At 40.2% G+C, this 14,184-nt stretch overlaps 2 protein-coding genes across 2 annotated transcripts in view; one reads left to right on the top strand and one right to left on the bottom strand.

Annotated features, from left to right (window-relative positions):
* Window positions 1-14,184, bottom strand: part of syn2b (synapsin IIb) — a 61,676-nt gene that overhangs the window by 6,796 nt on the left and 40,696 nt on the right. The window contains exons 4-9 of the mRNA XM_039770882.1: window positions 13,816-13,972; window positions 13,272-13,361; window positions 7,936-7,998; window positions 7,488-7,630; window positions 6,949-7,023; window positions 403-505 (exon numbers count right to left, since the gene is read on the bottom strand). Of these exons, the coding sequence (XP_039626816.1) occupies window positions 403-505; window positions 6,949-7,023; window positions 7,488-7,630; window positions 7,936-7,998; window positions 13,272-13,361; window positions 13,816-13,972 (631 nt within the window). The remainder of the gene's footprint in view (window positions 1-402; window positions 506-6,948; window positions 7,024-7,487; window positions 7,631-7,935; window positions 7,999-13,271; window positions 13,362-13,815; window positions 13,973-14,184) is intronic.
* LOC120540274 (metalloproteinase inhibitor 4-like) lies at window positions 10,007-13,569 on the top strand. Its single transcript, XM_039770884.1, has 5 exons — window positions 10,007-10,508; window positions 11,646-11,743; window positions 11,916-12,030; window positions 12,146-12,270; window positions 12,384-13,569. The coding sequence occupies exons 1-5, from the start codon at window positions 10,397-10,399 to the stop codon at window positions 12,579-12,581; spliced, it is 648 nt and encodes a 215-aa protein (XP_039626818.1). The 5' UTR covers window positions 10,007-10,396; the 3' UTR covers window positions 12,582-13,569.

Below are 14,184 nucleotides of genomic sequence, written 5' to 3'. Positions count from 1 at the left end.
GACAACACCAGCTACTTGTTTGGAGCAAGTAGAGATCCTGTTAAGATACAGGGGAGAAGTAAGATCTTGGACCTTATGTGAAATCGGGACACATTAACCCACACTCCTACCCTAATCAGCATGAAGCAGTTACCACTTTTATGAGTCTATGGGTCTTTTTTTTGTAACCACCTTACATTAAAAGAAGTTTTATTTCAAAACCCCAGACAGTACCAAGTGGTGGCATGGTTACAATACATGCACACATATGTAGATCTGCACATGCTCACAATATACACAACCAGAACATTATTTCTGTTAGTTAAAATACAGACTGTCTCATGCATCATTGGAACTTGGCTTTGTGATAGTGTTTTAATAACGGCACATACCTGGGAGATTTATGCAACTGCTGTTACGTACCTCTGTAATATAGTCTTTGCCATCTTTGCCATGAAGGGCTTTGACTGCGCAAATATCCAGACCTCCAAACATCTGGGAGCAGGCATCAGTCCACAGCTTGTACCTATTGAGTGGAGATAGTTGTGACAGGTCTGTTTAAGAATTGAGCAGCTTCCCCACATGTAAGTGGTTTCTTTGCAGATGTTGCACCAGTCTATGGTGAAGAAGCAGGAGTTATGTTTTTGGATATACTTTTCCGTTAACTGATCAGTTTACATGGTTGTCTATTGTTATGAGCTCTTGGTTGGGAAAGTATGGGAATGCAATTGGATTGGCTGAATTAGATTCCTGTTTAGGGCTGTTGGGCTCATTCATAATGATACAATATGAAACTCAACAATAGCTGAAGATCTTAGAGTAGAGCTAATGCTTCTCCAGATGAAGAGGAGGCAGTTAAGGTGGTTTGGGCAGACCTAGCACAGTTAACTGGGAAAAGACCCAGCGGCAGTCCCACAACACACTGGAGACATTATATCTTGACTGGCTTGGGAGCATCTGGAAATACCCCAGGACAAACTCAAAAAAGTTGCCAGAGAATGGATGACCTTCACCAGGAAAAGCAGAACAGCAGTGTTATTTTTTAAAATCTTTCTTCTACAACAGTAAGGAAGTGGCCTTCTAGATGCTGAAACATCCCTCTTAAAATTATACAGTGTCCTAAAAGATTCTAATTTCTATAGTAATACTGAAATAATTAAATCAAAATAAATCTTTTCATGAAATAAAAACATAAAAAATACAAATGGGAGGAGGTCTTTAAGTTCATCAAGCTTGTTTTTTCAGTTAATTATTAAGTAGTCCCAGCATCCTATTCAGACTTTTTCAAGTATTCAGTGCCTCTGTTATAATAAAATATTTGTTAGTGGATTCCCATTGTACAGTAGTAAGGGCCTTCTGTTTTTCACAATGAATGCACTGACTAAAAGGAAGACTGAAGACTTGTTTCTGCTTTACTTTATACTTGGATGAAGTTTACTAGATCAACTTTATCACTGCTGTTTCATACTTTTGAAGAGCTAGAATGAGCTCCCATATAGTTGTATCTGGGGACTTTTTCTTTTGGTAGTATTTTAGCTCAGGGAGGCACTTACATAGCTGCTTGCCTCTGCACAGCTTCTAGTGTGGATATAGATCTTTTGTTAGTGTGGTGACCAGGAGTGAACATTATTTTTCACATTGGGGGTAACTTGCGAAATACAGAATTTAAGACTAACAAGCTTTTTTTTTATTCTGAAGTCTTTAACATTTTATTTGTTTTGCAATTGCTTTTCTGAGCTGCCTGGAGGATGAGAATATATTGTCAATATAAGACCCTAAATTATTTTCAGAGTTTGTTTGCTGTGGGTCAATGTTGCCCATCTTGTGTTTATAATTAATATCATGTTTGCCCACATGTAACACTTTCCACTTGCTGATACTCAAATCACTTTACAAACATTTGAAGATTGTCAGGTTGTTTCTGTTTTTGTTACCTCTTAGTATTAACTATGATTCCAAAGGCAGGTGTAAATAAATAGAAAAGAAGAATGCTGATAAGGTGGAGATGTGAGTGGAAGCTGAAATTACTGGCATGCATAGGCAAGAAAAGTTAACCTAACTCTTGTTTATTTTAAATGTTTAGATAAACATTTTATAGTTCTTATACATTGCATGTGTGGCAACCTCATATATTTGAGGGACTTTTTCAGGCCTCTAATAAGCTAAGCAATACCACCCCAAGCCAAAAGGGGGTACTGTGATTAACACCACCTCCATTTCCATCTGCTGTTCACATGCTTACTGACTGAATGACAAGTAATACAGCTTCTGCTTTTGCCACAAAGCCGCATCTCTTCCAGGCTAACAATATAAAAGACTCAAAATCACCAGAAATGGTTGTTCATTAGAGGGCCACTACTTGGGAATGACAGAAAGATCTCTCAAAGTTTATTTTGTTCAATTGTCTACAAGCCAGTTTTGTACCTGCAAGTACATTTTCTTTTGCCATTTTCCTATCATCTGTTACTAAACAGGGTTACTGGATGATACCCCAACCCTTTTTGCATCTAAAAGTTCCTTCTTACTCTTACTCAGTAGACATCAGCGTACGGCATGGAGCAGCAGCAAGCCCAACCGGTCCCCTGAGAAGTAATCTGCAATATCGAGTAAAGACATGACACAGTGGACTGACTTTGCAGAGGCACATCACATTATGATGGAGCCATTAAGGGCAGAATTAAGGGCTATGGGACCATCACAGGTACTAATCCCATTGCCCACCTTGCAATGATATTGAAATTTATGTTCATTTTTGAAAGACCTGCCAGCAGGTGTAACTGGTTATCATAAAACGGGGCATAGATACTGGCCTCATTCCTTACTGAGAAGGAGCAATGGGTGTATTATGAAGAAAGAGATGCAGATGATTATGCCATTATAAAAAAGGTGATTGTCTAGCAAACAAATATCCAGAGGCCATTCCTATAAGACAGGGGAATACAAAAAAACAAGTGGTCACCCAGCATGAATTTCAGCCAGGAAAAGAGGTCTAATATTAATTCTAACTACACATTCTCAACTTGTGGTTCATTGGCAAGGGCTATAGAGAATTAAAGAATGATGGGGATTGCCTGATTAACCACTGCTAACCAAGACTGAGTCTACCACAATAATTTGCTATAGAGATGGAAGGAACTAGAGGAGGCTCTGCCAAACTCTGGCACAGTTAGATTACTCTTCATTAACACAGTATCTCTTAATGTTGGTAATGAAATAAAACCCTTTCACAGAACCAGCTGTAAAAGGATGTTATTAATGTCAAACCAAGTCTGAATTCCCTGATTGCTGATCACATTGTGAATGAACCAGGGATCATGGTTTAAGAATGACTGTGCCGTCACCTGCAGACAAAGAAAGTAGAGGTTGAGCTAGAAATCAAATGAACTAGAATTAGAGGTTATTTAAGATAGCCCCAGTCCCCAATCTAGTCCAATTGTTTTAGTGCCAAAACCCAATGGTAGTTGTCACTTTGGAATAATTTCTTTTGCCTTAACCAAGTCTCATTTTGATGAATATTTAAGGCACATGTGGATGACCTCCTCACATTACTCAGTAAGACTCAATACTTAACCACTCTTGAATTGACTAAGGGCTATTGGCAAATTCCTTTAAAGGAATCCAACAAAGAAAAGATTGCATTTAGCACCCCAGTGGATGCCCATTTGGAATATGGGGCATGGATGACATTCCAGTATCTGGTGAATAAAATTCTTTGGCCCCATACAGAAGCAGCTATGGTGCTGCTTAATTCAACGATGATGTCATTAATTCCAGCACCTGGGAGGATGACATGAGACACATTTTGACAGTGCTCAAAGCCATTCACAAGCCCCAGTGTTAATCCTTCAAAATGCTGGTTTAGATTGACTGAGGCCTTAGGCTACATGGTGGGATTGGGCAAAGTCAAACCACAATGCTCAAGGGCTATAACCATTTGTAACTGTCCCTGGCTGGAAGCAAAATGGCAGGTTCAGACTTTCCTCTGTCTTGCCGAATATAAACAACACTTCATGCCTTAGTTCTTTAAAAGAGCTACTGTATGTCTTTAATAAAATGAACTTAGATACAAGCCCCAAAGTTGGGTGGTATGGAACTGAAATGCTAAAACAGCCTTCGTTAACCTAAAGATGGCCCTTTTGTCTGTAGCTATTGTGATTGCTCTTAAATTTTCACTTCTTTTTTTTTTCTAGACCAACAAGTCTGAAACTGGCCTAAAGCCATGCTTAGTAGAGGGTCAACAATGCAAAAACATGTCATGATTTACCGTAGCCAGAAATCATTGAACCAGAAAAGAAGGTATTCTGCAATCGAGCATGAAACCCTAGTCATTAAGCGGACAATCACATAGCTGAAGTATTATCTCCTGGGTCGGGAATTTACTTTGGTGATTGATCATGCCCCACTTCAGTGGCTTGTGACTCATAAGGAGACCAACCCTGGAGTCACTTGATAATTCTTGGACTTACAGCCTTATAAGGTCAATGCACTCCATTGCTGAGGGCTTCTTCATGTTAATACTGATGCCCTTTCCCATATCCACAACTTCTCTGTTAGGTCTGTCTGGAAAATGGTTGGTGGTGGGAGGTGCATGTCAAGCACATGGGCTTAGGGGACATCTTCAGGACTCCGATAAGGTAAGCAATACCACTCTGAGCAAAAAGGAGGTGCTGTCATGAACTTCATTTCCTTCCATCTGTGTTTCAGAGGTTCACTAACCGGAGTGACCCATCTTCTACTTCAGCCATAAGTCCCTGCCCCTCCCATAATGGTGATATAAAAGACCTGAAGTCACCAAAAGTGGGTGTACATTAGAGGACAACCACTTTAGGAAAGAACAATCCCTCAATGTTTATTTTGCTTGTATGTCAGTTTTGCACATGAGAGTGTTTTCTTTTTCTAGTTTGTCCTACACCCATTATTAAACAGGGTTACCTTGTGGTACCCCTACTCTTTTGGCATCTAATGTTTCATTCTTATTCATAAAATATGTTACTATGCTTGAGATTTCTGTAACAAATACAAAAAGAATGTGAACATACAAGCTCTGGGTTTAGACCCCCAAAGGCCCCTGGGTGACTTAACTCCCTAACACAGGGTTAATCATACTTTTAACAGTGTTGCATGTACTTCAATGTTGCATGATATTTCACACTTTTATGTTCAAAAACTCAATTGTTTCATTGAGTAGGGGAAAGATTTCCCCCTTGGTCATTTTGACCCTTGGAGTTTACAATGATCCAAAGTCCAATGTTTTAGCAGTATTTCTGAATAAATGAGTGGTATCTTTCTCAAACTAAATAAGGAATAAACAGAAATCCTAGTGATTGGCAAACATGGATATGGTGAGGGTATTAGAAATAAACTTGATCTCTTAGGATTATAAATCAAGGCAGAGTTAAAGAATTTAGGTTTATTTAATGACTCGGAACTAAACTTTAAGTCACATATTAACCAGATTATGAGGACTTCATTTTTTCACTTAAGGAATAGAGCAAAAGTTAGACCTCTTATAACTTTACAAAACACTGAAAAACTAATTCATACTTTTGTTTTCAGTTGACTAGATGACTGTAACAGGACTGCTAACAGGACTACTTATTAAAGACATAAATAGGCTGCAATTAGTGCAGAACACAGCAGCTAGAATCTTAACTAGAAAAAGAAGATTTGAGCAAATCTCACCAGTTTTAGCATTATAACATTGGTTACCTGTGTTATTCAGAATTGACTAATGGTTTATACAGTATTAAATAATCTTGCTTCATCCTGTATTTTGGAATGCCTGTCCCTCTACTGTTCAAGTTGTAATCTTAGATCATCGATTTGAGATGTACTTATAATTCCAAGAGCCAAGCCTAAAAGAAGTGGTGAGGCGGCATTTTGCTGTTATGCACCTAAAACTTGGAATATTTTACCTATAGAGATTCACCCATTATTTTAATATGACTTTTTTATAGCTACATTTCAGATGTATTCCTAATAGACCATATGGGTATTTAATTATCACATTCTTCAGGAATCTGCAATCTGTACTAATCCCCACTATTTTCTGGAGTCTTTTCCGATTCTTCTGTGGTGGTGATCTGCACCACCAACACCTGATCAAGGCACCATGTAGCCCCCTGAGATAATGGAATGAAGGTGGATGTCTCAGCTGTTTACAAGATCAACTTCATAAAATCCTATTACGTGAAGTATGAAAACTAAGAGGTTTGATTTAGGAACATTTATGCCACGTAGAATGTCCACTGGGGGCTGGGCAGTCTTTTGGCCCTGGAAACCCTGAAGATTTTGTTATATGCTCCAGCCAAACTGGATTTTTTTCTGTCCTCCCAGTCATTTGACCTTATCTTGTTTTGTTGTTACTTGTTCTTTAATATTATAGCCTTATCTTAATTATTTTTCTTTTCTTGTAACTTTCTGTTTGTCATCTTGTAAAAGCACTTTGACCTACATTGTTGTATAAAAATGTGCTATATAAATAAATGTTGTTGTTGTTACATCTTTTCATCAAGCGGGGGAGTTCTTCTTTGTCATTTCATCATGCAGAGACTTGGCGTCAGGTGGGATGGGGGTTGTGTGTGTCTTGGCCATGATTTTTTAACTGTGCCGGTGCCAATGAGGAGTAGATTGTTGAAAAGGACCCTTGTTATTAGGGGCTCGTGGGTGTATACCCAGAACGTTTTAACAGTTGATCCACTCCTATGAACATATATGGCTTTTGAGATAAATTGCTTTTATTTTTCTCTTTGGAATGTCTCAACACCACTACCAAATCTGATTTCAGCTTTTTTCTACCCACCCCCCTAATACGTTTGAAGACATCACTTCTTAATCCTGCCACATGTTTGATTTTGTGTAGGCCATCTTGTTATGCTACCACCTGTCTTAAGGCTCGACCACTTGAAGTTTGGGGCCACCATTATTAACTGAACAAAGGGTCAACAGGCATATAGGCATGAAGCTCACCTATCTGTCATGGCTACTTGCTCCAGCATTGCTGAGCCAGTGTTTGTCTTCCAATTGCCAGAAATGGAGGTCCGCCTGTTGAAAGGACACAGTAGTTTAAAAGCAAGCACAATTCTGCTCAAATAGTGAATAGACACAAAAAAAACATGTATTTTTATCTTTCTTACAGTGCTTTGCAGAAGCCCATGCGGCTAATTGTGACCAAGATACTTAAAATGCCCTGCAAAAGTTTGCATCCACAATCTAAAGGATTTATAACTACCCTGCTGAGTATGGTTTGCCACCTATAGGGTGATCATCACACTCTGTACAAATGGATGTAGTCTCCACAGGTTACCCATCATGCCTAGTATATCATGGCAAGATTTATTTCAAATACCCATGACACCCCACAGTTAATACAATGACCAGTCTATAGAACACAAGATATTCTCTGAGACTTGCCATTGTCAGTCCAGGGTAATCATTATGTTTTTATTTTAAAAGATCCTTGTCAGTAGGTCTAACACTCATGAATTAATTGTGCTACACACACTTACATATAGGCTTTGTAGTTGTTTCCAATCTTCTGAATGCGAATATCATACTTTGAATCAATATAGGGCTCTGTCGTTGTGTATGTCTGAGTAAGTGCCACCACACTGGCGATATCCTGAAAGTCATAATGGTTGTCTACCTTCACCTGTAACACAGATCAGATTTCAGAAACTGCAGAGTGGAGTCTATCAGTGAACATGTGAAAACAGCAGACATACCTTATACATTGATTCTGCCAATATTGAAACATTTACAAAAATGTAGAAAACCACAACTCTTACATTGACAAATTGCTGAGCGAATGACTTACCATGCCTTGTGCTAAAGGCTTTTGTGTTCTTAACTGCAATGTTCCCAATGCAGTCACTCAGATGCTAGAGTCTCCACCTGCTACCTCTGCATGTTAATCTCTTGGTGAAAGTAAGAAATACTAAAAACAAAGAAAGTTACCTTTCCCATGCCAGAGTGTGCGTGTCCAATTTTGACCACTACTGGAAATGTTGGCATTATAATCTGAAAAAGAGGCATTTCAACGCAGAGTGAAACACTGCCTAGTCAGAGAAACAGAAAAGAGTTTGATTGGATGATTGTGAAGGGTGGCCCTAACTTCTGCATTATTGATGTGAAGGGTCTAAAAGGGTCTGACACAGTGAAAAAAAACTCAAACTGTTTAAAATGCACACAACAATGCAAAACAAAAAACAATTGAAATGAGCAGTGGAGTAGGTACTGGTCATATTCATCTTGATCAGGTAAAAGAGGGAAAGGTGCAAAACAGTATAAGACTGTTTCTAGATAGATAGATAGATAGATAGATAGATAGATAGATAGATAGATAGATAGATAGATAGATAGATAGATAGATAGACTTACTGCTGTTGGTAAAAAAGAGCAATGTGAGGTCACCATAGAGTGCCAATGGGCCATTAAAATGAATTGTGAACACCACAAGGCATTGTTGATACAGCAAATAAAAAATATTACAACTCAAAAAGAACCAAACAACAGAAAAGGCAGAAAAAAGACAATAGCAACAAAGACAGGGACTGGTGATTTTAAATTACTTGTGAAAGCCTAAAAATTGAAAAAAAGTATGACTGCCTCTTCTCCTTACATCTTCTGCTGAGTTCAACCTGCAGAACGACATGTTAATTCTATCCTCTACTGTTTTCTGTTTTACAGGCACTGTCTAAGAAAAATCTGATCCACACTTAGACTCTTTTTATAATGGAATTTTGTTTAATGTTCTAAGAAATATTCAGTAACTTGTTAAAATGAAGTATTTGCTTTAATTATAAATGAGCAATTATCTTGAAAATGATGGCATACACCAGTGAATTACTTAAGTAGAGACATCAGTGTAAATGTTAAAGTAATTTTTACCAATGCTTGTTCATTACTTGTTGTGGTCTTTGTTGCCTAAAGTAAGCTAAGTGAACTAAGTAAAGAAATTCCTTTGTCCATCCACTTTTATCTAAACTCAACCATTTTTCAATTAACGGGTCATACATCCATCCATCCATCCATTTTCTAACCCGCTGAATCCGAATACAGGGTCACGGGGGTCTGCCGGAGCCAATCCCAGCCAACACAGGGCACAAGGCAGGAACCAATCCTGGACAGGGTGCCAACCCACCGCAGGACACACACAAACACACCCACACACCAAGCACACACTAGGGCCAATTTAGAATCGCCAATCCACCTAACCTGCATGTCTTTGGATTGTGGGAGGAAACCAGAGCGCCCGGAGGAAACCCACGCAGACACGGGGAGAACATGCAAACTCCACGCAGGGAGGACCCGGGAAGCAAACCCGGGTCTCCTAACTGCGAGGCAGCAGCGCTACCACTGCGCCACCGTGCCGCCCGGGTCATACAAAGTTGCAGTATAATATATGATACATATGGAAAGATCCAGGGCACATTCACACATTGTTAGATTTGCCAGTTGTGTACATCACTGTATGTAAAATATACAAGGTATGTAATTAAGTCTGCGGTGGGCTGGCGCCCTGTCCGGGGTTTGATTCCTGCCTTGCACCCTGTGTTGGCTGGGGTTGGCTCCAGCAGACCCCCATGACCTTGTAGTTAGGATATAGCGGGTTGGATAATGGATGGATGGATGTAATTAAGTTCTACAGATTTCTGTAAATAGGAAAAAAACCTCATAGATATATTTTAATCTAACTCGACTTTATAATGTTTAATTTTCAGACTCTTTATAGATCATATTTGGGGTCTAGTTAAAATCTCCAATCTTTGCTCATTTTTTAACAAGTATTAAATTGGAGTAGATAAACTCTCCTGAACTTGTGATTCTTTTGCCTCCCATATCCTAAAGAGCAATACACCCAGAGAAGTGATTCTGCGGACTGTGGGACTGACGCCCCATCCAGGCCTGGTTCCTGCCTTGCTCTCTTCTGCAGGCCAAATTCTAGCCCCCAGAAGCACACTTCATAGACAAACCATTAAAGTAACATGCACCTCATAAAATGAGTGTTTAAAATGGATGGGAGTTTTTTGTGTTCGCGTGTTTACAATACTGAATAGAAGAGGTAGGCAGAAAGCACACAATGCGTGTCAAATTAAAATGAAGACTACATTTAGTGAAAAAAAACTGCGGTGTACTAAGATACTAAAAGATATGACATGCTTTTTTGCGTCTCCTGGGAATGTTAGGTAAAGAGTAATAACTAGTTAACATGAGAAAAGCAATGACAACAGTTCACCCAGAGTACTAGGGCGAGACTCAGCGTCAGTGTCGTCCTTCGGATTGGTGCGCCGAGGTGGGGGCGGGAAGAGAAATGCGGCCATAAGAGCGGCGCTCGGGCACATCCATATTCACGGTCCTGCCAGGTCGGCTGGGAGGAGTAGGGTTGGAGCGCAGTGCCTAAGAAGGGCGCAGGACGATGGGATTCTCTCTGCTGTTCGGCGGACTGCTGTTCCTGTCTTTGAAGCTTACGGAAGCGTGCAGTTGTGCGCCCGCTCACCCACAGCAGGCTTTCTGCACATCAGAAATAGGTAAATAGAGCTGGAGGTTGCAATTGACGGCCGCGGATTAGGCGGAATGAGGCGCCGACTTTATAACGGATTATTATGTGGTTGAAAACAGCGAACCAGTCGTACACTTAAAAAAAAAAAAACAGTCACTTTGAGTTTTTTTAAAGTCTGCTGTCTCTGTTTCGACGCCATCGCTATGAGTGCCCCAAGGTAAAAGATGCCAGCTATTCGTAACGTCTTGAGCGATTGTTGCAGCGTTGCCAGATTTTGCCAAAACATTTTGAAAACCCGCCCAAATAGCGTGACCAGCGCTGCACTTCGTAGTGGGCAATACAAACGTAGACGCAGTTCTCCCCATTGCTTTGTTGAGAGTTATTGTCAGAGATTGAGTACTTTTAGTGTTTTATTAGCAAAAATGACCCTTGCTTTATACAGAAACACAAACTGTGTTATAGAAGGCGTGGTTATATAACGGTATGCTAATGTGCTAATTAGATATTTAGGCCGCTGCATTTTCTCTTTGCCACCTGGATGCAGTCAGCTCCTCGACTCTTCACAGAGCCCCGGCCAGCACGGGGCATTCACGCTTCTCTGAACAACTCTCAGACCGCAGGCTTCGATTCGCTTTACATTGAGCCGATAAAACAAGGGGAAAACACACGTTTTGTTGCACGCCCGTCTTGTAACTTAACCAACACAAAAGAAACGTGACATTTCAAAGCCTTTCCTGGCTGAGCAAGCCAGGGCAGCGCTGGGCAGTCTCCAAGCTGCTCCAGCAGCATCGTACAAGACAAGTCTCGAAAGTGTCACTGCATTAGCATGTGTAAGGAAAGGAGGTGGTGGTGTGCATACTGATGAAAGCTCACACAGGAAATCTTTGTGAACATGACAAGAAGGTGGGCTGTGCTTCAGAATATTGATTTTTTTTTAAGCTTTTAAGAGTTTAATTCAAATACATGTACAGAACACCCAGACACAGGTATGGGATTTGTTTCAACAGCCTTGGTCATGTCAAAGTTAGCTCTATGGTCATGAGTGAAACGAATGCTTCTGTAAGCACTTTATAAACCAGGGGATAGTTCCTTGAATTGCTTCAGTGATGGATCTTCCAGTTTTCAGCACTCTGACCACTTGCCTCACCTTTTAATGTCTTCTCAGTGATTCGTGCCAAAGTCTCTGGTGAGAAGATTGTGAATCATGGCAACACCTCTTCTCCACACTTTAAGTTTATTCAGTATGAAATTAAACTAGTAAAGGTAAGAACATTTGCTTTTTAGATTCCAGTCACTGACAGTGGTGAAGGCTAACCTGCTTCTTATGGCACAGTGTGCCCACAATGTTCAACAGAGGTCTTTGCCATCTTGCACATCTAAGTGGAGGCACTTAAACGTACTACTATGCTCTTTTTATTTTTCTGCTTTTTTACAGATGTTTAAAGGCTTTGAAAAGCTCAAGGATGTTCAGTATGTGTACACACCTCTCTTCTCGTCATTGTGTGGTGTGAAGCTTGAAGCTAATAACAAGATTCAGTACCTTCTATCGGGTAAGTGAACACTTCTACGTCTCTGACTCACAAGTCTGCTGTTCCTCCTACTGCTTATTTCACTTTTACTCCTTTTTATTGGCTGTGTCACTGTTTGCTGGATTTTAACTCACAGGGAGAATAGGAAGTGATGGAAATCTTATTATTGGGCTGTGTGATTTCATTGAGCAATGGGACAACCTTTCACTGTCGCAGAAGAAGAGCCTTAATCACCGATATCATATGGGCTGTGAGTGCAGAGTAAGTGTGCTTAACGGGGAGAAAACTGAAAGATGACTCTTGAAATGTCTTATGTTTTGATTCAGCCTACTAATTTAGTTACCTCCAGGACTAATTGCACACTCTTTTGGCAGATTTTCAGATGCTACACTTTTCCTTGTTCTACTGTATCTGAAAACGAATGCCTTTGGACAGACTGGCTTACAGATAACAGCTTGAATGGACATCAGGCCAAGCATTATGCCTGCATCATGCGCAGTGATGGGTCCTGTAGCTGGTACAGAGGAGGTCCGCCCCCTGAAAAAGAATTTCTGGACATTTCAGACCCATAAAAACATGTGGAGAAGAACTGGCCAAGATAAATTATAGCTGGATGTCGGTGAAGCTGCTAGATCTTTTGTGGTTCAGCAGATGATTTTTGTTCTTAATTCATTCAAACAAATATCTGTAGACTGGTCACAGAGCTATAGGTCTGTGTAGGGTGGCCTGAGAAGCAGCAATGCCTTATACATGGACAGGAAGAACTGAAGATAAAGAACTTGAGAACAGATGTGCACAGACTGTTCAGCTTGCATTCCCCCCAGGAGGAATGCCGCAGGTATTATGGGTGAAGAGTTGCTGAACTGTGAGCTGATTCACAATAAAAATGCATTGATCTTGTCCAGCCTCCAGGACAGGAATGGTTTATACAGATAAAAGAAAGAGTGTCCCCTGCTGTTTAGTGTCAGTTGTTTATCTACCTAGCCAGAAATCATTTATGTTCCCCTCCTGTACGTTGATATGGTTGCTGCTTCTGTGTCCAGTGAAGTTCAGCACTGTCATCCTCTCTAAATGGATGTGTGCCCCAGCATACATGGTTTTGTTGTCCTGACCTCCCTAGAAATTACCACATTTTGCTAGTGTGTTTAACAAGAGTTTTTATGTTTAGTACAGTAGGAGAATGTGTGTATTTTAATTGTGATTAATAGCAATTTAAAGAGACCTGCTTACATTCTTATTCGGCCGTGGGTCACTGTACTCACCATTTCCTTGTGATTAGGGTAGAAGGTTTGCTCAATTAAGGGGAACTTCTCTGGTCCCAAGTGCTTGTAGATGTTAATCAGCTGAGAGAACTGTCGGAGAAGTAATGTGTGAGAGAAAAAAAAAAACGGGTGGAAAAATTATCAGCATTTTGATGGTCTGGTTCAGATTGCAAATATCATCACAGTGGGATAGTGTAGGAGAAACATGGAAAGCCACAAGTGATAAATTTTTTTTAAAGTTCAGAGGAAAACAAAGCCTCCTGGACTTTCCAATAAAGGAACTGCATTAAAATAGAAAGATAAGTGTTCAGTTCAGTAATGTGTAGAGATATTACTCTTTTGCAATTTATTGGCTATATGCACTTGTTGTTTTTATACTGTATAAAAAGTTACATTTCATTAGAAAAAAAATCTATTTTGTTGTTCAATACTGTTTAGTTTAGACACAGATTGTAGCACACAGATGGCAAAGAAGTGAGTGCTGCAATCTGACATCCACATGTTGCTCTACACTGTAGGCCTAGTGTCAGAAATGGCTACTTACCACCCAAGGTTTGTCACAAAAGTTGTATATGGACTCTAAGGAGTTGATACTGGGGACTCCGGCATATTGCAGGCCAATGACGAGGTTGCGAAAATCCTCGTTCTCAGCCATGCTAAAGGCATGCTGCCGAATGAGCACAAAGTCAGGCTTGAAGGACCTGGTGAGTAAAATATAAAGAGTTTTATTTACTGGAACCATTGCTATTACTAGTGACTACTTTATCCCCTAGTGTGTAGAGGCCCCAAAGGCAGCTTAGCTCCCATATTTGTCCTGCCTTGTTGCTATAGTTACCATTTCTGGACAGGACTTTCACTCCAATGCAAAGTTGTTTCCTTCACTGGCTTGCTGGCAGCCTGACATCCCCAATGT

This window comes from Polypterus senegalus, chromosome 12 (assembly GCF_016835505.1).
Source record: "Polypterus senegalus isolate Bchr_013 chromosome 12, ASM1683550v1, whole genome shotgun sequence".
Lineage (NCBI taxonomy): Eukaryota > Metazoa > Chordata > Cladistia > Polypteriformes > Polypteridae > Polypterus > Polypterus senegalus.
Note: the sequence above shows the minus strand (reverse complement) of the source record. Positions and strands in the feature narration are given on the sequence as shown.